Genomic DNA, 24214 nt, shown 5'->3' on the forward strand with positions numbered 1-24214 from the left:
CTAGTGCTTTTAGGACAGCAACTTCGCTTTAGAAGCCTATAGTGACCTCTGGTGGAGAAACTTGTAATAACATCAGGAAGATAAAAAGTGATAAGTATATTATAACAATACATATTTTTATTCATAATATTATATAAAAAAAAAAATCTTAGTTTATGTGTATGTTCATATTTAAAGTAGTAGACTATATTTGTATTTATAATAGTTGAACATATTCTTTATTCTAACCAGTCCGTTCTTGTGTTTTCTTTTTTTCTTTAGGGAAACCTGATTGTCTTGCCCTTCTTTACAAATGATCATGTGACTGGATCACATGGGGAAGTATATGGAGTTCATTTAGACATCAGTTGAATGGTGTTTCTATATTTTTAGTTATTCTGCCGGAATGTGTGGCAGATTGATGTTTTCCTAGTATCTGTACCTCGTACCCCACTACAGACTGTGAGACCAGGTTCAAAGCCATCCTGCCCTGCTCAAAGCCCAGCAGGCCACTGAACTGTGCCTGTGAACTGGTGAGGGATGATTGAAAAGCAAGGACTGTCATTCCACTCACCCGATGCAGGCTGTGGCCGGACAAGAGGCAAGGGCTCGAGGGGACATAATTATCACACTGAGATAACTAAAGTTGTTTCCTTTTTTATTTTAGTTGCCATCCTCACTGAAAAAAAAAAAAAATCAGTTTGACCCACGGTTTTTAAATTGTTGTTCTCTAGATACCACCAGTGAAAGCTGCAGATATTATCTAGCATTGTCTCATAACTCTGTCTTTCTGCCAGTGGTTCCTAAATGGTTCTCATCGCCACATGCCTCAAGACTGCTCTCTTTTTTTTTTTTCCATTTCTCTTTTCTATCATCAGAATGGTTCCAGGTATAAAGAGCATGACATCAGTTTTTATTTTATTGCTACTTTTAGAAAAAAAAAATTCAACTGTACTATGTTCTGGTAACATCATACTGTTTTTTAGCATTACCATCCAGCCTCTCGTGGACAAGCAAACCCAGGAAAGTGTTTAAGACGCATGACTGCCCTCACACAACTGCTTGAGAGACGTGAGACGTTTCACTTTCAGATTCATTTGTGACATATGATTTCAGCGAGCACTGTTCCGTTACGGTCTTTCATTACAACATCAGTGGCCGAGGTTTGTTTACTCCAGGGAATTCTCTTCGATTCCACTTGGTTATCCTTCAACTTGAAACCGACTATCCTCGTTCCCGTCTTGGCTACCTTACCTCATCGCAAACAGAATTTCAGATTTATCGCTATGGTTCTTAAAAAATGGATGTTTGTTAATGTGACAGGTATAGTAAGTTCTTTTTAGAGAGGCGCTTACGTGCTGGCCGTCTTGCTGCAGCGTTATGGGGTGCGTGACACCAGAGGCCCAGTAGTTTCGTTCTAATTGTTCTGAAGTTCTTGCATGGGGCCGCTCTATCCCTGAACACTTATTGTGGAAGTGTTGTGGTAACTCCAGCGTGTTTTATGAAACCAAGTGAGCGTTTGACCCGAACATGCTTTCATAGCCCATCATGCTCTGTGTATTTCATGTGTCGTCCAGCATGGTGTACTATAGCACTAGAAATGTGACTTTAAACAGTGTCTCCTCAGGCAAAGCAAACTTTGGTTTCGCACCAAACGCTGTTGCACACACTATGTGATGTCTGTATATGATGTACAGAGGAACTCTTTTAAATGCAATCAAGAAACCATCTGATTACTCAGTTTTGTTTTGATATCTGTCACTAGGGTGTGTTTTTCTTTTTCTCTACGATTTTGTCCTCTGTTTTATCTTCCATAGCTTTGTATTGGCTTGCTGTCAGAATGCTTGCTGGTTTTTTAACATTCACTAGGTCCATTAAACTCTTAAATGAGGCTTGGGAGTCTCTCAATCCAAAATCTCAATTAGACACAGCTCTCTGTGGATTTCGGGCGGTTTCCTGATCGTCTGCTGCTGATTTTGGGTCATATTTTCATACGAAGTGTTTCGAGCAGGTAGATTTTAACAGGCTCTGTTGGAATGAGAGACGGAAGACAGGTGTTCGGAGGATTACGTTGGCTCATGCACTCTGTCTCGTGTAAAGTCACAATGAAAAACAGCAGTAAAGCACCATGGTACACTGAATACTGAGAGAAATGAGCTTTAAGTTACACATCTAATATATTCATCAATATGCCATTTGATATTAGGTACATTGGGATGTTTGAGCCGCACAGAACAACTTTATGAATTGTCAAGACTTTGGAAAAAATGTTTAATCTCATGGTTTTTGGCCGTTAAGAAAGATTCTCAATACAGATCATGAAAATTGTCAGTGCAAATTTCAAATGGTGCTCAGTTGACATGCTGTGATTTGTTGGAAAGAGGATGCAGTGCACTATTGCATGCTTTGTGTCATTTACACAATAAACTACCACCTCTTTCCTTTTGAGCTTCATCCCAAGTGTTTCTCAAAAGACAATTTATCACCAAGTATCAGGCCCCGGTACTTAAAGAATGTTTACATTTTTTTAATGGCTTTGTTTGGATTTTTTTTTCTTCTTTGGCTGTATCACCCAAGTCCTCCAGGTTTTTTTTTTTTTTTTACTGTTTCTCTTATGTAAAGTGTACATTACCACGTTTCTTTTTTTATACAATACTGTTACTTGCCTTTGTACATTTAGGCAAAAAAAATCAAATAAATCTTTTTATGAGACAATCACATCTGTCCTTGCGTGGCTCTCTTCTGTTTTATAATCATTGAAATAACTTTTATTTTTACGGTTTAATAAAAAAAAAAAACGTTTTTGTTATCTTATCATTTTATGTTTTACATAAGACCTGTTTCCAGGTAAATTATCATATTGAACACTGTAAGATCCAGTTACCACTAGAGGACACCCACTTCCACTCTATCAATGTTTTTTGTCTTTTTAAATACATTATTTCCTATTACCTATTCATTCCTCCTATATAAATCTTAATAATTTTCCTCAATTGTTCATGAATTCTGGATAATGTTTTTTAAAAAGCATTTTATAGAGGTTATGCAATGAAGGTTAGTCAATGAAACACTAGAAAATTGTATATGCATTGCAGAACTGTCATTGACTTTTTTATTATTTTCCATGAAATATGCATGCCTTTTTTGCTCAGTAGCTGGAAATATTGCAAAAGCTTCACCATTAAATATCTTGGATGCATGAAATTCCAAATCCCTAGCATTTTAATTCAGTTTCTCTAATGCTGTTAGACTGTCATATGACAACAATGAAATGTCTGAAAGGGTAATTGTTTTGAATCATCGGAGTATTCGCACAGTAAGAACCATAAAGCCCTTTCAGCTTGTGTAAAGTGCTTTGTCTCTAACAAAAGGCGCTTTTATGTGCAACGTGATGCAGAAGTGGAGATTATGCGGGGATGATTTTGTGGAGTGTAAATGTAAAATCTGATTATCGCTGCTGGGAGGGGGAGGGCAGGGAGGCAGGGAGATGCTGAGGCAATGACTTTTCCTCTGATATCCTGCAAGGGCATGGAAGTAGACTTTTCTTCTTGCTGCTGAGCAAGTCTGCATTGGACATCTGGGATTTCATGGGATGCACTATATACGCAGCCAGTTCGGCGGAGGGGCCTGAGCCACAGAGACGCCCCCATGGTCACAGCACCAGGACCTGTCGCACCCGTGACCGGTGAGGCCACAATGCAATGCCCCAAGAGTCTTGTGGTTTTTCAATGAATCTGTTGCTCAGATGCATAATAGTATGTGTACTGGTTGTTGGCCTATAAATGTATCTTTTATTAATGCTGAACTTTAAGCTATTTAAAGCTCAACTGATCTCTGTGCAGTTTGCGTTCATGCTCAAACACACCAGGTTGTAATTCTGCGTGCTTTATTGCTATCAGTTATCAAATTTTGTGCACTTTCACTTTGTTTTTGATCTCTTTGAACATTTTAATTTACACAATCTTTACTGTGTACATTTGTTATCTTGGTTTTAAATCTTAACTTAAGATCAAGGTCAGAATAGATTTCTAACAACTATTAGCCTAAATGAAATAACCCTCTTTTTAAAACGGTTTTCTTTGACAGTAGGCTAAGTTACATGAAACTTTTCAAATACAACCTTTGGTGTGAAATGTTAAACACAAGCCATACAGATCCATTTTCTCACGCGTTTGCATAGCGCCTGTGATGAAAAGTGGCTGGACTAGGAAAATTAACGCTTTAACGAAAAAATGGGTATTTATTCCGACTCTTCATCTAGTCACTCAGTCTGTATAATGTGTGTGTGTGCGTTCATACCGAGCAGTAAATCCAGCGAGATTTCCTGAAGCTTCCTAATAACAGCACGAGTCTCTGATGCTGCTGACGCTCCGGCTTTCATAAGACATCACACTACATAACGCTCACTATCACACTTATGAGCCTTTATGAGCTGGGACTATTATAACACCGCTATATACACTGACACACCTCTATGGGATACGTCGAGCGAGGGTTTGGATATTTCCTGTCCGTCAGGTACGTGTCAATTAACCTCAACTCACTGGAATGGCGAACGTAATGACGTCTTCTGTTTTGAATTCACAAATATTGTTTGCGTGCGCACAGGCTTGTATGGCTGTTCACCCATTGGATTTTGTTAGATCGATGCATGCGTATTAGTTTGATTTGTGGTGATAATAGCCAAATTATTTGATCATTGTGATTGAAGTGTCTGACGATAAATTTACATTGATTTGCATTGACCCCATTCCACATGAGTAAATCCTAATTTTAGGTCCAGCTCCAGTCTGAGCCACGTGCAAGACCTTTAACTGCACACTAATTAAGTTAATTAATTTTAGCTATGTTAAAGTGCCAAGTTATGTTGCTTGGATTATATGAAGGCGAAGTTGAGCGATTTATTTTTATTTTATTTATTTTTTTAATATTATTATTATTAAATTATTTGAAATTACTATGTTTATTAGACTATGTTACAAAGGGAATTCGCTCGGAAGCGTTGCATTAGTGATTTTAGAAGTTTAGGCTGCTATAAAATTTATTTAGCCTATTTAACAGTTTTAATTTAAGCAGATATGTCTCGTCTGCGTACACCTATACAATTAAACACCGTACATTTCCCCCTTTTAGTCTGTAGCAAACGCTAAACAGAATTATTTTTATTCTGCAAGTCATTTTAACTTGTCAAAGCATATCCACTCTATATAAACTGTGTATAAAGCACTTGCCTGTACGGTTATAAATGGAAACGCCAGTGGAGCAGGCCGCAGGAGCTAAGACTGAGTTAAGACGGTAATGTAGGTCACTCTCAGGGAGAATCTGCTAAATTCTTTACAGTAATATGTCACCATATGAGATATGACAGTTCAGTGTTTCAATAAAAACTTACTAAAATAACTATTTATTTATTTATTTGCCAGAATACCAAAATCAAAAATAAGGTGACACATTTTATAAATATGGTTTTACAGTAGTAATAATAAATGCAGACAGTAACATGGGTTTTTTGTCAGAAAATATGATCACATGTTTATAAGGGCAGGGGAAGCTAAATGTTTTTGAAGGTGTTCCAGCATTGTCAAAATGAAAGAAAGGCTGCCCTCATTTTCTGTTACTAAAAAAAAAAAAAAAAAAAAAAAAACTATCACACAGGTGTCTTCCAACTTGCATGTCCTCACAATACAATGTGGATACAAAAATGGCATAATCCAGTGTGAGTGGCTTGCAAAGTATCCATCAGAAAGCTCTCTTGTGTGTCAGCTGCCTGGGGTGCAGTTACAGCCTGCAGATGTGCATTAGCCTCCTGCAGTACAGCTGCCTCTCTGTTATTGCTGTGAACCCCCCTGAGGGCCTTTACACAAATACAGCCAACCTCCCGTCATCGCCCTCTGTAAACCAATAACATTAACAAATTATAGCAGCTCTTTTATTGTTTTTATTTCATTTCTGAGCATTTTAGTTACTATGGCTTGAGTCTTATTGTACCTGAAGAGTTGTAAAACATGTGCAATACTGCTTCCTTCTCAAGCATACATGCCTTTTTTCAGCATGTGCCAATTTTGTAATCAGTGTCGTTGCCAGGTTTTAAAAAATTGGCGGTGTGCCTTTAAGAGAGGCTTCTGTGCCTGTAGGCTAAATGGATTAGCAGTTATCCTGTGATGTTACAGCCTAGTAAACAAGCACTAATATAGCAAGAAAGAAGAGGGGTCCTGATTAACTTTCCACATTTAGGACAGATCTGTCATTATTAAAGGCTTCATATCATCAAATAAAACAGTTCAGCTATAGGATGGAGCTATAGGATCTGCTGAAGCTAACCAGACAGATGAATACATCAACACATGATTGTCCATTTACATGTCTGTTCTGGCCTGCCCTGCAATGGTTATTGCTTTTAAGATTACACATAAAGCATGGCTTCCCCTGAAATTTCTTCAGAAATGTAGTTGTGACATGTTTATCAGTGTACAAATAATATACACTATAATGTACATCAGTGGTTATCAATCTTTTTGACTCCAGGCCCCCCATGTAGATGTTTCAGGTACTCCTGCAGTAATAAAAAGACTGCTTTTTTTAAGCTTTTTTATTTACAAAAGCTAATAGTATATGAAAATGATAAAATTAGGCCTATATTAATTAATATCATTAATTAAAAATATTTTTTTGTATGTTTAGGAAAACAATACCTGATAAAGGTCGCATGACTCAAATGTTGCATTAAAATTGGATTTGCAAGCAATAGCAGTGTGCAGGATTCATCTATTTTATATATTAGTTAAAACAGATGCATAAGTAAAATTTGTTATATTTGTAATATAAGTAAAATAATAAGTAAAATTTGTTATATTTGTAATATAAGTAAAATACACAGGATACAGGTGTTTTTAATAGCTGATTCTTTATTTGTAATATAAGTAAAATAATCACAAATAGATATTTTCTTTAGCTGATTTTACCAGGTAAAAGTTTTTAAAGGTTGACATAATGAAGTTTTCATGACATAATTAATTATTTAATTTCCATCAGTGTTATTTTACTGATGTTTTACTTAACTCTTTTATATTGAGTTAAGATTCAGTAATTTTGTTGTGCGTTTTGTAATTTCTTTGCTAAAGAAACACTCATTTTCTTTATGATTTTAATTTTAGTTTTTGTTAACCCTGATTTCAATTACTTTTACAGGTGTAGAAATCACAGGTTTAAAATTTAGCTCATATATCCAGGTTTTGCAAAGCTGTGGGAACCCTTACTTATTAAACCTTATAAAACAAATTAAAATAAGAAATATGATGTCAGATTACATCTAGATTTTTAGTTAATATTTTGTTTTATTTTAAATCATCCTGTGGCCCCTTGCAATTCTGCATAATATCATGTTATTACCAACACTTTTAATTTACATAACATAATCATCATCAGGATCAAAGAGAATTAAAAAAGGTTATGAAAAAAAACCTCAATTATAATAAAGAATAGATGAATAACCAAATATGTATGATATGACCCCTTAAAGCACATGAAACATCATTTGGTTAACTGTCATCTCTTTACCATTATCATGCACTGGCTGTTTAATCCTCTTGTCTATGTATTTCTCTTTGTATTTTTAAAAACACGGTAGGTTTGCAGACCTTGTACTTTGCTCTCCGCTCATTTCTGTCCTGTAGATGGATTTAGCACTATGCCAGCAGGATAACTACTAGTTAAGCGATTTGGAGGTGCAGTACACCAGCTGCGTGTGTGCGATGTAGCAGAATGCATTAATTCTCCGGGATGCATTAAGCAGCGGATCAAATGGTGTGACCTTCAAAAACAGGAAACGGTCTGTCAGTGCACACACAGATGACTTAAACTCCACCCTAATGAAGCTTCCCAATTAAAAATAACAAGGGAGAGAACAGGCCCATGCAACATTCAGTACAGCAGTGGTCCATTTATCACACTTTTTTAATTGTGCTCCAGAAATAGCAGGCGCTTTTTTGCAGTGGGAAAAGACTCGATTTTCGTGTTGGCTCATTAGAAGTGTGTGTGATGTTTTGTTCTGTGTCTTTGTGTGTATTGCAGGCCTAAGACCATGAGTGATCATCAGGATCAGGCTGAGGATGTTAGGCTCCTAACGCCTCACGATCAGTCAGAGCCCTCAAAGGATGATGACATGCACTTCAGGCAAGTTATATCTTGACTGGTAAAAGTAGACTCAACTTCGCCTTAATATAATCTGGTTTAAACTATTTTGAAAGTTCTAAGTATTTTAGTGGTTGATGATAGTGGGCGGCATCTTGGCATAGTGACTAAATCTATTGTCTCACAGCAAGAGTGTCCACAGTTCGACTTCTGGCTGAAGGCCTGTCTGTGTTGAGTTTGCGTGTTCTATCTCTGAAGGTGTGGGTTTTCCCCACAGTCATAAGATGCTTCAGTTAGGCTTCAGTCTCACTTTAACCCAACATAAGTGATTTAGAAAATAGATTAGCTATAGTGACCAGGAAGTCATAATAAATGGTCAAGGCAAGAAGTGACACACTCTCACATGGAAACATCATTTCACTGTTTTGTACAGAATCTGTTTTTGCTTCACTTCCTGTACCTGGTCTTAAGTAAACGCTAAACAAACGACTTTTAATGTTTGTTAAATTTTTTGTGTGTGTGTGTGTGATAAATGATCTTTTTTAGACTGTTAAGGTATAATTCATACAAAAATATAATATATAAAATATATTTTTTTATTTTGTTGCAGCCCTGTAGGTTTAGTACAATCACTTACTTAAAGGGTTACTCCACCGCAAAATGAACATTTTGTCATTAATCACTTACCCCCATGTCGTTCCAAACCCATAAAAGCTTTGTTCGTCTTCAGAACACAATTTAAGATATTTTGGATGAAAACGGAGGCTTGAGACTGTCCCATAGACTGCCAAATAAATAACACTGTCAAGGTCCAGGAAAGTGATGCGCTGTTTGCTTTCAAACCAAAGCGTAAATACATGTAAAAAACGTATCTTTGTGGCGCGGCTGGTACAGAAGAGCGTAAGCCACTCATGATTTGTCAAAATGGCGCTACGCTGATTTGGAGAGACACAGAGGAGAGGAATTGTTGAATAAAGTCGTTATTTTTGTTTTCTTCGTATACAAAAAGTATTATCATCGCTTCATAACGTTACGGTTGAACCACTGATGGCAGATGGACTATTCATACTTTCTTGGACCTTGACACTGTTATTTATTTGGCAGTCTATGGGACAGTCACAAGCCTACCGGTTTTCATCAAAAATATCTTAAACTGTGTTCTGAAGGCAAACAAAGCTTTTACGGGTTTGGAATGACATGGGGGTAAGTGATTAATAACAAAATTTACATTTTGGGATGGAGTATCCCTTTAATCAGCTGTCCTTTCTATAATATCATCTCACGATAAATACGTTCTCATGATTTTTACTGTAAAGCATGTTCCCAAATAGCTCTCATTTTATTCTGATCTACTCTTACTGTTTTGTTTTGAAAAACATATGGTACACTTCAATCTTTCAACTGTATGCTTGACATTGATGTGGTACCAAGTAAAAAGTCTGGTCACACTTATACTATTATTACTATATTATTGATGATAAATTCATCCAACTTGACATAAATGTAAGTGTTATGCAGTGATGAAACATTTTAATCTAATCAAAGATCATTTAGATTTTATTTTTTTAAAATGTTTTATGAAATCTGTTCCTAGGCAGAATTTATATTAGTTTCCAAATTTATTATTAAGCCTTTAAGCCTAAGCCTTTTTAGAAAAGAATTTTAGAAAAACAAGAACAAAAAAATCCTCATGTGACACTTAAAGGAATAGTTCACACCCAAAATGAGCTATGCTGAATATTTTTTATCCTGCAGACCATCCAAATTTGTTTCTTCATGGGGACAGATGTGAATAAACTTGGCATTATATCACCTGCTCACCAATGGATCCTCTGCAGTGAATGGGTGCCTCCAGAATGAGAGTTCAAATGGCTGATAAAAACTTCACAGTAATCCACAAGTCATCCACAGCATTCCATCAGTTCATCAGTTCATCAATTAACATCCTGTGAGGTAAAAAGTTGCATGTTTGTAATAAACAAATCCATCATTAAGACTTTTTTAACTGTAAATAAGTCTTCTATCCACAATATTGCTTTCTCCATGCAGTGAAAAAATCATCTTGTCTGAATCAGGAGAGAAATATGCATACATCAAGCATCGTTCATTTGTGAAAACAGTCCAAAACAGTTCTAAACATATATGTCAGTGGATTTTGAGTAAGAGAACAACTGGGATGGACTTTTCCACCGGAGGAAGCATTATTATATATTATGGACTATTTCTGCCAGAAAAATATGCAGCTTTTCACTTCACAAATGGTTAATTGGTAGATAAGAGTTGTGCTGATTAATTGTGGATTATTTTGATGTTTTTACCAGCTGTTTGGACTCTCATTATGACGGCACCCATTCACTGCAGAGGATCCATTGGTGAGAAAGTGATGTAATGCTAAATTCCTCCATAGCTAATCCCATGAAGAAACAAACTCGTCTACATCTTGGATGGCCTGAGGGGGAGTACATTATCAGCAAATTTTCATTTTTTTTGGATGAACTATTCCTTTAAGATTCACTCATTTAAGAATTTGTATTGAATTTCCCATTATATGTGTAGTGCACTTCTTATATAAGCCCGTTCTGTGGCAGAGTGTAATTGTAGGAATGTTTCCAGATGGGGTTTAGTTGAGCACTATATCATGTGCTCACACTGTCATCCGTTCTGTTCAGAGAGCTGACGTCCACAGGGCAGAATGACTGAACAGCTCAGTATCACAAAGGCTGTATTGTGTTTCCTCTGTAAAAATCCAAGTTTGACGATCTTTGTCCCCTTTTACTTGCTTCTAAATGAATTATTGACTGTACATTGCCGCTGGGACATATTCCCTTTCTGGCTCTAGATGTATTTTGGCTGTTAATCAGTCTGCCTATGCAGAACCTCAGCCAAGGGCATACAGACACCCTGCCAGTCTGGTAACTCTCCACCTCCGCAGGCGGGGCAAGATGAGCCTGCAACTGTGACATGCTGCAGTCACCATACGCCAGAGCACAGCATAATAAGAGCGCGTGACTCATGTCTGGATAGCACAAAACACACAGTAGCAATTGTAATGTTGCTCTATCTTTCTCATTTTTAAGGTATCTGCAAGCAGAATTCGTAATTCTGCTTAAATAACAACGAGAAACTTGAATTTAAAAGTAGTTTGAGGCTGCTGAATGAACTGTTATTTATTTTAGACACAGATGTCTTTAAAGATGGCCTGTATATCCCATGACACCAGAGCCAAGCCTATTTATAAAATTTGCTGTAAATTTACTCACCTTCAGGCCATCCAAGATTTAGATGAGTTTTTCATTGGAACAGATTTAGAGAAATATAGCATTTCATTTGACTGCTATACACACTTGCTCACCAATGGATCCTCTGCAGTGAATGAGTGTCATCAGAATGAGTGTCCAAATAGCTGATAAAAACATCACAATAATCCACACGACTCCAGTCCATCAGTTAACGTCTTGTGAAGTGAAAAGCTGTGTGTTTATAATCTAGTTGCTTACAAGCGAAAACAGTTCTAAACAAATATATTGGTGGATTTCGATGTGAAAGTATAACAGGGAATGATCTTTTTCATTGGAGGAAGCGTTATTATGAATTATGGACTCTTATTTTGGCCAGAAGCTATAGTTTAAAGTTAAAAAACTTTAATGATGGATTTGTTAATTACAAACATGCAGCTTTTAATTTTACAAGACATTAACTGATGGACTAGAGTCATGTTGATTATTTGTGGATATTTTTATCAGCTGTTTCGACTTTCATTCTGATGGCACCCACTCACTGCAGAGGATTCATTGCCCTGAAAGATTCTCACAGGACCCATTCTACTCCAAATATGTTCTGATGAAGAAACAAACTCATTTACATAATGGATGGCATGAGAATTAAAATTTTTAGTGAGATTTCTTTGCCTTAGTACTATTAGAGCTACAAAATACATTTTTGAGAATGAAAAGTATGGCCCTGAAAAAACTATAACCGCAAATGAATTTATTTACAATAAATATTTAAACTCCTCATAAGCCTCACTTGCTCGCTGGCCAACGTAATTAAATATTCTGGAGCAATAGCCAAAGGCCATTGCTCCCAAACACAATGCAGATTTGTCAACAGGCAGGACCTCGGCCTAATTTTCAATTTTGGGTGAACTACCCCTTTAAAGTATCCAGGATGTGCATGCATAGTAAGTCATTTTGGCTGTAATAACATTGATATGTACTGACAAAGGCAAGAAGTTATGAAGAGGGGGGAAAAGCACAATTGGTGTGTGTGATGTTTTTCAATGTATTTTTCTTCCAAGTCAAAAAACATTTTAAAAACTACAAATATAATAGGCCTATGACTTACATACTGTATACAGATGATTCTTATTTCCTGCACACCATAGTCTTTCACATTAAGTGGGTAGAATGCCATTCTGAACATGGTCACGACTAACTCGCCACACAGGAAACCACATCACATCTTGCTCTTAAAAAACAAACACTTCATATTGTGTTTCACACGCTACTGAGATACTGCTGGCGATTTCTATTTGTTTTTATTATTTAATTAAAGCATGCAAATGTTTGCAACTCAGTTAGTGCTGCATGAGGCATTGTTTCTCTGTTGAAATGGTGACAAAAGGAATATAGAATCATCTATAATAGACTCAGATGTTTGTTTTTATTGGATACAGCAGCACAGTGCAGAGATAACAGCGGCCTGGGGGGACATAATATTATCTTCTCGGGAACAATAATGTGTGAAAAGAAACATGTTTCTGTTCACGAGTGTGGGTGTAGCGGTGTTCCCTGTTACATTGAATGATGGTAAAAGCATAACAGATGCATTTGTCCTGTCAGCAGCAGTACAGTGAGATAGAGGAAGATGTGTGTTTGTGCCAGAGGACTTGCTGCACTCTTGGTCACGTGCCTGTGTTCCCACAGCTCTTTCTCTTAGGTGCCATACAATAAAGTGTGTTAATGTCCAGAATGACTGATCATTTTGTAATCTAATTTCTGAGAGCCTCTGATGTCATTAGTTGTTATTATTTCATTCTAGGCCATCACTGAAGTTGAGATTTTTTATCCGGTGAAACTTATAGGATGTTCCCACTGCAGCAGAGTAGCTTTAAAGGTGAAGTACATCAGGTGTCCCAACTGGTTAGCCACTGGACAGATATACTTGTGGTCCCCCTTCAAATCACACCATCGGTTTAGCCAAAAGTTGACATGTCAAACCTGTAACCCATAAGTTACCAAGCCCAACTCTTAACAATTTGGCAATGACAATAATCATTGTAATTAACTTATTCAATCACCAGCCAATTTGGCTGCTAAATTTTTAAGAGGCCGGCCATTGAGAAATTCTGCTATCCAAAATAGATGACATTAGGATTTACTACAGTCAATCATTGTTTGCAGACACCATAAAAATAAAATAAAATAAAAACAAAAACAATTCTCAGTGACTATTTTGATAAAAAAGCATTTGTTTTGTTGTAATGTCAAAATATAACTCACTCCAAAATGAATGTTTAATTGTAAGCACATTGATTGATTAAGTGATCAGCTGTTTCCTAACAAAACTCAGTGATGTTTATGATACATTACAAGGGTATTCTTAGGACATTATAATGAATTAATAATGTATTCTAAAAAAACTCATAATATGTTGTATCAAAGCATAAGTACAGTTTTAATGTACGTTTGGTTATAGCTTTTAAGAGTATGTTGATTTATAACAAAATGAACACGTTGCATCCACTTAAGTTACAATGGTTATATTTCATATATTTATAAAATATTGTAAGTCTCATATCTTGCCTTTGTTAAAGATCTGCACAATAATTTAGTACATCTTATTAGTGTTGTTACTGTACAATGACAAATACAGTCCTCATGAAAACATCCAAAAGGCTTTAGAATGTGGTCTTATTACAGTATACTTATTACACACACACACACACACACACACACACACACACACACACACACACACAGTAAGATACTGTTTAGATCTTAAATAAACAATGTCAATATATGAGATAATCCATTATAAATTATTTAGATTTAATATGGTGTTCATTGTGTGTTACAAATAATCATACTCTTTAAGTTACAACCACAAATGTGTAAGTTATTATAATGCCTTAAGAGTACCCTGTATTATAAATAAGGCTTTATAGAAAGTGTTACCAATATGTCTAACAAAAATCAGTTTGTGCAAAAAGCAATTTCATGTTTCACATGAATGTCTTGAGCTCTTCTCTGGAAACGTTATTAGTGTGTCAAAGTCATAAGCTTTTTGTTATGGGATGGCCCTCTGCCTCAGACCTGAGCATGAGCGTATTTGGAGGGCTTGTATGTATTCTCTGTCATGAATTCACCCTCAGGTTAACCAGGCTGTTTTCATGCTTACCTAAATAAATTACATATTGTGTCAGAAAATGTGCCTTTTAGTTCACAAAATGTGCTTTTACCATAACATTCTCATTTAAACTGCATCATGTTGGACATCCAGGTTAATATTTTTCCAGATCCTCTTTCATATTTCTTTCTGTATCACAGGGTGCATCTAATAGATGATCTGTCATATGAGGACATCAAGAAATGCTACCGTGGATCTGTAAGTACCAGATGACATACAGTTCAATAACATTTTGTCCAACCTTTAAATGCAGTGACCCAAAAACAGTTTGACACTTAACCATATTTAAAAATGTCTGTATGTAAATATAAAAATAAAAGTATATTTGAACATGCATTAAATATTTGTAAGCATTATAATACATTTTCTATCAGAATAAATATTTCCCATGTCTTCAGCTTTTGTTTCATGGCAAAAACCAAGAAAGAAGAGCTGTACAGCTTTCCATTAATATTTAGGTTAACTGGAGAAAGATGTGTTTTGCCCCCAGATGGTGTAGTTACAGCATCTACCAGCAGGTAGCTAAATCTTGACCTCTGGTCGTAAACAACAACAAAATATTATCTCAAAATTTGACAAAATCGAGTCACTTGACAGAGAGATATAATGAATGAGCTGCAGCATTTTTGCAATTATTTTTAGCCATCATGGTGTTTTTAGTGGATAAACAAAGTCAATTCCCCTCCAGGTCACTCGTGTGTCCTAGCAAAGTAACGTTCAACACATTAACCACTTTTTTTCGAAGTTGTAAATAAAACGAAGATTATTGGAGTATGTTTTACAAGATAATATTTCAATGTGTTACTTCTCAGTTCTTTATAATTATTTGCGTAAAATTATTGCAAATTGCTGCACATATTTATGTCAGTGTATGAAGAAATTCCAGTAACATTTAACAAGCAGAAAATATCACAGAGATTTTTGCCAACAATAAATTAATTTTAAATTAAAGTCTTAAACTAAAAAACTGCTGTCGTATTTCCTAAAAATAAATGCCAGTTGGTTTAATATCTTGTTATTCTACGAAAAGACTTGATGAAAGTCTTTCTTTCATTTTAAGTTGTGACTTAAGTGTCCTAATAGGTTTTGGGTCTCTGTAAAAATGATTTTGGTGCCTATCACAGAGTAATTTGGTAGATTTTAGCGTAGATTCTGTGACCACAGCTTTGCTACACAGGATGTTTGAGTGAAGGTCACAATGAAAGATACTGTCACACTGCACCTCCAGGCCCCTAGCCTTGGTTATAGAATTAAGACATATTGTTTTTATTACAGCTTATAAACAGACAGTGTAGCTGTACAAGCAGGGTTAAAAATTGGACTGGATCAGCCCATCTACATAATGAACATCCATCATCCTAATGATCTGTTGTGCATCAGTCTGCTCTGAAATGCTCTGAGCTGCAGGAAGCAAAAGTGAGAGAGCGTTGGTGAAGACAAATGTGCTAGAAACAAGCCCACAAGTTTTTCCGTCAAGGTGCAGTGGGTGTTTCTGCTGCGTGTCTGTGATTGGCCAGTGAAAAAAGAGAGACAGAGCGAGCGAGCAAGAGAGAGAGAGAGAGAGATGCTTCTGAAGTAAGAAGAAACGCTGTGTTAGTTCACAGGAAGAGGACGAAGCTAAGTTGGCTCTTGTGTCCCGGGACAGTGGAGAGGGACGGGGTATCTGCGAGGCTGCCTCTCGGCTGGTGTGGAGTGTGTGTGTCGTGTCAGCATGCTCAGCTTGGTGCAGAGCTCACATCCCTTACGAGAAAGAGCCAGGCTGCAGAAGAGCTGTGCGAAGCAGCTGATTTCTCTTTCCTCTGCTTCCTCACAGACCGTCAGCAAGTACAATGCGCAGTACCACAAGCTTTTCCAGAGCGTTGCCAAAGAAGAGCTCCTAATGAAAGGTAAGTTCTAGTTTCCTCAGTAACATCTTGCAGTTGATTTAAAGTAGTTTAATTTATTTAAAATCAGACTGGTGCACACGCTTTGTTAATAAAAATGTCCATTACACACAGAGGTGGGCAAAGGTCTGAAAACACTAGTTAGTAATACATTTACCACTAGTGAACTATTACTAAAAATGCTTCATATCATGCTTCTTATTTGTATTATATTATATTATATTAACAATTTACAAGTGTAATTATTTTAGAATATATTTATTTTATAATATATTTAACATTATATGTAATACCTATATTTTCACAACCACTATTTCATAATTTAATATAGTTTAAATATCTATCTATCTATCTATCTATCTATCTGTCTATCTGTCTATCTATCTATCTATCTATCTATATTAGATTTTTTTCATCAGCATAACACTGCCACAAGATGCTTATGTACATAAATGCACATTAATTTCGAGTTTTTTCTTAGTGTGTCACTCTTTAGATTTGATAGCAACACTGGAGCTGCATTAACACAAGATTGCATAAAACCTGATGATTATATTATATTATATTATATTATATTATATTATATTATATTATATTATATTATATTATATTATATTATATTATATTATATTATATTGATAATATAATATAGTGATCTTTTTCAGGTTTATGTCATAACTTTTCTGTTTCAATTGTTTTAAAATCCTAAAACATTTATTTCAAGGATTAAATTACCCGTTTTCAGTCATTTGGACCTAAATTAATTTCATGTTCATCTTTGTGTTTGGTAATATTATGCTGTTGCAGTCTGCCTGACATTGATATCAAGATGCTTTGGGCTAGTTCAAGTGAAACAAGACGTCAGAATTTGATGCTGTTCAGTATCAGCTTGCGTGACTTGCAGATCTCTTGTATAAGTGCACTTATGACCCGTCCTTTAGTTTACTCCTGCGCCCTGCTGCGAGACATCCTGCTACAAGGCCGACTCTACATCTCTCGAAACTGGCTGTGTTTCTACGCCAACCTCTTTGGTAAAGACATCAAGGTGAGCATGGTGCCATTTGTGTTCGAAAATAGAGCAAATTTTTTTAACATTTAATTTGAAAACTGAACGTCATATCAAATGATATTTTGCACAGTAGCCAAAGTAAGGCATGTATATAAATACCCGAGTACATTGTGAAAATGTCAATTTGAGTGTACTTTATAATAAATCAGGTTACTGTATAACTGGAATACATAATTATACAATATATAATTACAATAATGATTGTAAATCATGGAAAGTTTAATATTGTTAATTCAAATAATAGATATTGTAATAAAAAATTTAATAAAAAGAATTAACCCAATACAATTCTTTTTAAATTTGAAGTTTTGTGCCTGTTACTTTTAAAATATTGTGAAGATCAGTGCAGAAATGTCTGAATGACCCAGAAAACCACACAAAACAGACATGTTTCTGGTTAATAAGGTAGTACAATTTTAGCATCAAAACAAACTCAAAAGGAATAATCACATAGAACAAATTAACAAATTCGTAAGGAATGATCATAGAATGACTGGTGTTTTGTGTACTTTTGGCTGCACGCCACATTGCAGTTCGTTGTGCTGAATTAAGCGTAATGTTATATCGTTCCTTTGTGCACCACATTATTTAGTAATTAGATTTAGCTGGTCCAGTTTCCATCCTTGTGAGGGAAAATGTTGTGTGCAAGAATTTGTAAGTTTAGATGGACTCTGAAACAAGGAACTTCTTGGGTTTTTTCTGCCACTTTCTCTTGCCTCTCAGGTGGCCATTCCTGTTGCGTCTGTGCGGTTGGTGAAGAAACATAAGACAGCAGGTCTGGTTCCTAATGGCTTGGCTATCACCACAGACAGCAGTCAGAAGGTGCGTTTCCATCAGGTTCCAGGTTATCGACCGGCAGATTGAAATACAAAGCTTAGTCAGCATATGATGTGGCGCTGCTGCAAAACAGGGAAAATTCAAATCTGAATCTATGTCTTCAGTCAGCATATCTCACAACTGTCAGAATTTATACAGTTTTGTTGATTCAAGTCAGCAAAGTAAGACTGGTTTAGAAAGGAAGACCATTATTCAGTAGGCTGGCAACTAGCCAGTGCAAAGAACGGATTTGTTATCAGATATTATGGTCTTTATGAATTGTTATTTGGTGATTTGATGAAGTGATTGTGCTTTCACAGCTTTGGAGATCAAATTGTATGTCTCTTGATGTTTCTTCTAAAATTTCTTGGTGATGAATAGAAATGGACTGAAATGAATGTGGATAACATAAGCTCAGATAATTTGGTCTTGAAGCATTCTAATGAGAAACATTTGAGATTAAAATCTCTTGAAAAGTTTGATTTGCAGACTCTAGTATCTTGGAACAGTTTGTGTCTTATTTGATATCTCTAGTTCTGAAACTCTAGAAAAAGTTAAAAAAAAAAAATTAATGTTTCTTCTGAATTTCCAATAAATGAAAATAGACACAAATAAGATATGTACACTCTAAAAAATGCTGGGTTATTTCAACCCAACTTTGAGCCAAATTTGGACTAACCCAATTTTTGGGTTAAAAATTTTGTGTAAAAATTTTGCCCAATGGTTGGGTTAGTCCATATTTGACCCAAAGTTGGGTTGAAACAACCCATATTTTTTTTAGACTGTACTATAGCAAGAGAATACAACTATAAATGCGACTAGCATAGCTCAAATAATTTGGTCTTCAAAGTGCAAAATGCAAATGTTTGAATTAATTTTGAGGTCTTGTGATTGCAGACTTGATTTCTTTTCCATTTAATCTTATTAATCTCTAGAAGAAATTCACTGACATTTCATGTAATTTTTCTTTCTGTTGGTTGTGTCAGTGGACTCAGCATCAAATTCTTTACAGTTAAGGCTTCATATAACTGAAGAACTTGTGGGATATAGCAGTTGAAAGCAGTCTTGTTGGGCGTTGCTTTGAGCATTAATTCCTGTGAATAGTCAGTAATTCTAGATTTCTTTAAGGCAGTCATTAGCTTCCTGTACAGTGAAAGCCAATCAAAATGGCCATTGTGAAAAATAAATATAGCTGCTTTGAAGTGCACCTGGTAAAATCCTAGGTAGGCAGTTGTTATTGCAACCACTACTATGCATTCAAGTTAAGGATACAAAATAACTAAATCATAAATCATACAGTCGCATCTCTTATACACAACCTATATACTGTACATTATTTACACATGGCATCTCCCAAATAATGAATTCATTTGCATTAAGCTGACTGAAATTTTTTCTAATGGAAGCAAAATTTCCACAGCTACCACTGCCCTATGCAAACATGCTTTTCAAATGTTTTTCATTTGAACATGCATGCAAAAGTTGGGTATCTTTTGTTCTTCTATATTGGCGTCACTGTGAAAATCCCCTTTTGGAAACTTTATTTTTAAGAGTGTGGTCCAAGCTGGTTTAGGTGGTTGACTAGACGGTTAAAGGTTAAGAGTTGTGCTGAAATAACAAGGTTTTACCAGCTTAAGGTCATCAAGAAGCTGTGTTTTGAAGCATGTTAGCTGTTTTTTGAAGGTCCGAGATCTTCCAGCATAGTTCCACCATTAAGCACCTAAACCAGCTTTGAGCATCTAAAGACCAGCTTGGACTAGCTTGAAACCAACATGTTTAAAAACACACCATCTATAGCTTGATTGTCTTGTTGGAATATAAGTGAACATGCCAAATCCTCCATGTACTGTATTGTAGTCTCTGTTTAAACTGCAATAATTATATGTTTGTGTGCTTTCCACCCACAGTACGTGTTTGTGTCTCTACTGTCCAGAGATAGCGTCTATGATGTGTTGAGACGCATCTGCACACATCTACAGGTGAGAGTTTAGCCAGTACCTCTAGACTATTATGTTGAGAACATGTAAACAGTGTTAGCCTAATGACAGGTGGGGTTTTATCATGCTGCTGTCTGTCATTCAGGTCAATGGGAAGAAGATCCTAAGCCTCAAGCAGTACATGGAGGAACCCAACTCTTTATCTCTGGTAGGTGTGAGAGTCTAGACTGTGTTTTTTTCACAAATCTCTGCCATTTGGTAAATTTTCATTCACAGTATTGCCACCCAATGACAACAAGCTGCAAATTAATGTGGTGTGAGTGTTTATACTGAGTTTATGTATGAAATGATTGCATTTTAGTTTTGGGTGGTTAATGTTTAGTAAATCCTAGTGTGGCCTTATTTCCATTTCAATGTAGGATTGAGTTCCCTGTCCCTGAAGTTTTCCCTGTACCAGATGAGTTTCCTCCTGTGCTGAAGTGGAGGAGGAAGCCGTCAGTAGTGTCTGTAGCTTCATCTCTTCCTGACTTACTGGGAAACTCCCCCGCCGGCCTGAGTGCCGTGGACGCCCCCTTCCAGACAGACAAGCCTCTGGAGGGTGAGTGACTGACTAAAAAAGGTATTTAGATATTTTTTGGAAATGATGCCATGGTAATACTAAGATAGGGTTTTATGGTTTTCTAAAGTCACACTTCCTTTTTTGATACAGATAATGATGGGTTAGAAGTGATGAAATGTTTAGTATTGCATATTTTAGGCTAGCACTTACTGAAATAAACATAGTGTGATGAGATCATGTTACAAGAATATAACATACTGGCCACCGATGAGAGAAAAATTCCCCCGGCTTTGCACATTATCAGTTCATTTTTGTGCCGTGCTTGCTGATGGTAAAGCCAGATGAAATTCTGCAGCGGGCAATGCATTAGCCATGAGCAGATTAATTTCTGAGACCAGACTGGCAGTTAATGTCCCCATTTTTATCAAATGTTTCTCAGATGGAATGAAAAAATGTCCATTAAATGATTTTGTTCTGTTCGGGAACAAGCTGATCACTTCAGTTTGACGTCATGTGTCTGCTCATGTTGTGAGTGCTTGGTTCTCTCAGTGTGTGTGGACATGAAGCAGGAACGCTCCTGTTTGCTCGGGTTTACAGGACACAGGATTAAGCCCAAAAGGAGATTTTAGGAAGTAGAGATAAAACATTAAAATACCAGCCTCTGCTAAGACTAATAGATGCTATACATTTAAATGCTTGTTTGAGTAATTATTTAAAGGCATTTTTTTGGGCTAAGGGTTATGGGTAGATCACATATAATATAGATATTTTACAAATTTTCCATGTAGTTAAGATGCTAACTGTATGCACTTATAAAAGAATTAGAAAAATGTTAAAAATCGATTAAGATAATGCTGTGTCCATTTCAGATCAAAGTCTGGAGACCAAGAAGATCCTCCTGACGGAGACGATACCAGAACTGGGCCAGATGGAGTACCAGCTTCTGAAATTCTTCATCCTGCTGTGAGTTTGGCTGGACAATCCTTACTATGTGGTCATGCGTGCTTTTTCACTCGGGCTTATATGCTGTCACAGAGACTGGTGTGTTGTTTAAAGACACCTAATTCGGTGGTTTCTGTCATTTTCGAACACAAAAAAATCACTTTATCACCTTTCATTTGAAGTGTGGGTACTGTGTCAAAAGACTTCAATTGAAAATCAAAGAAGAAAAGGATGCACATACTTCAGTAAAAAGTCAACTTTTTTTCCAAGCTCTATAAATAGACCAAAATCAAGAGGCTGGGCAGATTTTCTCATTACTTGGTCTCACAAACTTGCATTTTCTTGCCAGTCCACCTGTTCCAGTAATCCGTCCCCATCGTCATGTGGCCTGATTTATGTTGTTTATGTGGTGCAGCAGGGATAAACTCACTGGACAAGTAAACTGCTATACATGTAAACTGGCTATCCAGTGGATCACACAGACCCAAGTGCACATGCCAGTGGAGTCTGCCGTTTGATTTCAGAAAAATACAATCTCAACAGAATAAGATGACAAATTGGGACCTGCAGATTATAGTGATTATAACAACAAATTCAAACAAACACCCCACCAAATACATTACCAGTTAAAAAGTGATAATTTTTCAGAACCTTAATTATTAACACAATATATTACAGTTAAACTGTTTACAATTATGCATATCATATGTGACTAAATATTAACAGTTTTTTTTTAGCAATAGCCAACAGTGTATGGGTCAAAATGATTGATTCTTCTTTTATGCCAGAAATCATTAGGATATAAGTAAAGATCATGTTCCATGAAGATATTTTGTACATTTCCTGCCATAAATATATGGTAGGAAATGTGATTTTGGTGATTGTGACTTTAAAGGTGATTTTCTCAATATTTAGAATTTTTTTTTGCATTCTGATATCAGATTTTTAAATATTTTTGTCTCAGCAAAATATTGTCCTAACAAACCATACATCAATGGAAAACTTATTTATTTAGCTTTCAGATGATGTATAAATCTCAATTTTTTTTTTCCCCCATGACTGGTTTTGTGGTCCAGGGTCATATATATATCATATAGTATATTTATAATATAATATAATATAATATAATATAATATTCAATGTATTATATTATTAATATTCAATTTATTATTATATTAAATTACATTATATTAATATATTACAATATATTAGTTAAACTATTTACAATTGTCAACCTATATTAAATAAACAACATAATGTTTCCAAAATTTGTATAATAATAATAATAATAATAATAATAATAATAATTAAAGGTTTTTCAGAATTAATATTTATGAATATAAAATTGTCTGAATTTTGTGTGATATATATATTTTTTCCCAACCAATGAGGTGGTCCCACACAGACTCTGTAGTGTTCATGCATCTAGCAGTGGACATGGTTATATGTTTAAGTTGAATTTCCCTTAGATATGAATCACAAAGAAATTCACAACACTGCCATCTAGTGTCCAACTGAACATACATAAAGGCTCTCTGTGTTCTCATCCCTCTAATTAGTTTCAAGCGAGTCACGTATAGCTACAGTGTTCTGGTCTTCTATTTCCATTTGAAAAGCGAGCTGTTTATGTAAGTCTGACTTCTGTCTCATAGCATTATCCTGCTCATCCTGTCGTCGTGTTACCTGGCCTTTCGTGTCTGCAGCCTGGAGCAGCAGCTCTCTTTCCTCAGCAACAACCCTGCACTGACTCTCAGAGAGAGGTAAGGGTAATTCCACACTGTCTTACATCAGTCACTCTGCTCTTACAGATCATTTACCAGCGCTGTCTGTCTGCCCACACAGGTAACTACTGACGGTCAGCACTGCACTTTACAGGGAAGTCGGTCCAGCGCTGGCGCTCTCTCTCTCTCTCTGTGGCCACCTTGCAACTATGCAAACAAACTCTCTTATGTATTCATGCAAAGTACATCTCGGATTGTGTTAACAATGAGCCTGACTTAGGAACAGAAGACTGGAAGTGTTCTCATTCTGTGAAGAAAGGACCTGACGGCCTACACAGAATGTGGACTGCAAGGCCTGTTTATTACACTGAAGGCTCTGTTTCCATCAACAAAAACTCTTCTTGTGATCACTTGTCGCCTAATAAGGGCAAATGTATCAGTCGCTCTGCATTAAACCAGGTGAATGACTTTCAATAGGTTATAAATATCTTGAATATGTATGTATAGCTCAGGATCTAATGCAGTACATTTAGATAAGATTATTTTATTTATTTATATGCAAGTCACTTGTCATGTCCTAGCTCTTCCAACAGGATTTAGTTGACAGCATCTTGAAAATATCTCTGTCTACATATGGTGTGATCCGGTCATCATCAGTCTTACTATGTGTTGTTCACAGCTTAATCGACTCAAGTCAGGGACCTGGGCAGAATGTTTATGGCAAATTGAATGTTTGCTCAACATTAAATCTTGAAGCTGTAGAATTCATG

The 24214-nt window shown here is 36.0% G+C and overlaps 2 protein-coding genes across 5 annotated transcripts in view; both read left to right on the plus strand.

The window, feature by feature from the left end:
• Positions 1-2691, plus strand: part of LOC109064314 (zinc finger protein 609-like) — a 58538-nt gene extending 55847 nt beyond the window's left edge. For all 4 annotated transcript variants that reach the window (XM_042728515.1, XM_042728516.1, XM_042728513.1 and 1 more), the window contains one exon: positions 262-2691. Coding sequence is in view for 1 of the 4 variants with exons in the window: in XM_042728516.1 (XP_042584450.1) it covers positions 262-296 (35 nt within the window). In the remaining 3 variants the exon portion in view is untranslated. The remainder of the gene's footprint in view (positions 1-261) is intronic.
• Positions 2692-3471: 780 nt separating this feature from the next.
• On the plus strand, positions 3472-23487 carry LOC109064313 (GRAM domain-containing protein 2A-like). Its single transcript, XM_042728517.1, has 11 exons — positions 3472-3664; positions 8050-8151; positions 14658-14715; positions 16331-16403; positions 17342-17445; positions 18193-18291; positions 20193-20264; positions 20368-20436; positions 20649-20820; positions 21651-21744; positions 23376-23487. Exons 1-11 carry the CDS (start codon positions 3567-3569, stop codon positions 23485-23487), a joined length of 1053 nt encoding a protein of 350 aa, XP_042584451.1. The 5' UTR covers positions 3472-3566.
• Positions 23488-24214: the final 727 nt, after the last annotated feature.

This window comes from Cyprinus carpio, chromosome B7 (genome assembly GCF_018340385.1).
Source record: "Cyprinus carpio isolate SPL01 chromosome B7, ASM1834038v1, whole genome shotgun sequence".
Lineage (NCBI taxonomy): Eukaryota > Metazoa > Chordata > Actinopteri > Cypriniformes > Cyprinidae > Cyprinus > Cyprinus carpio.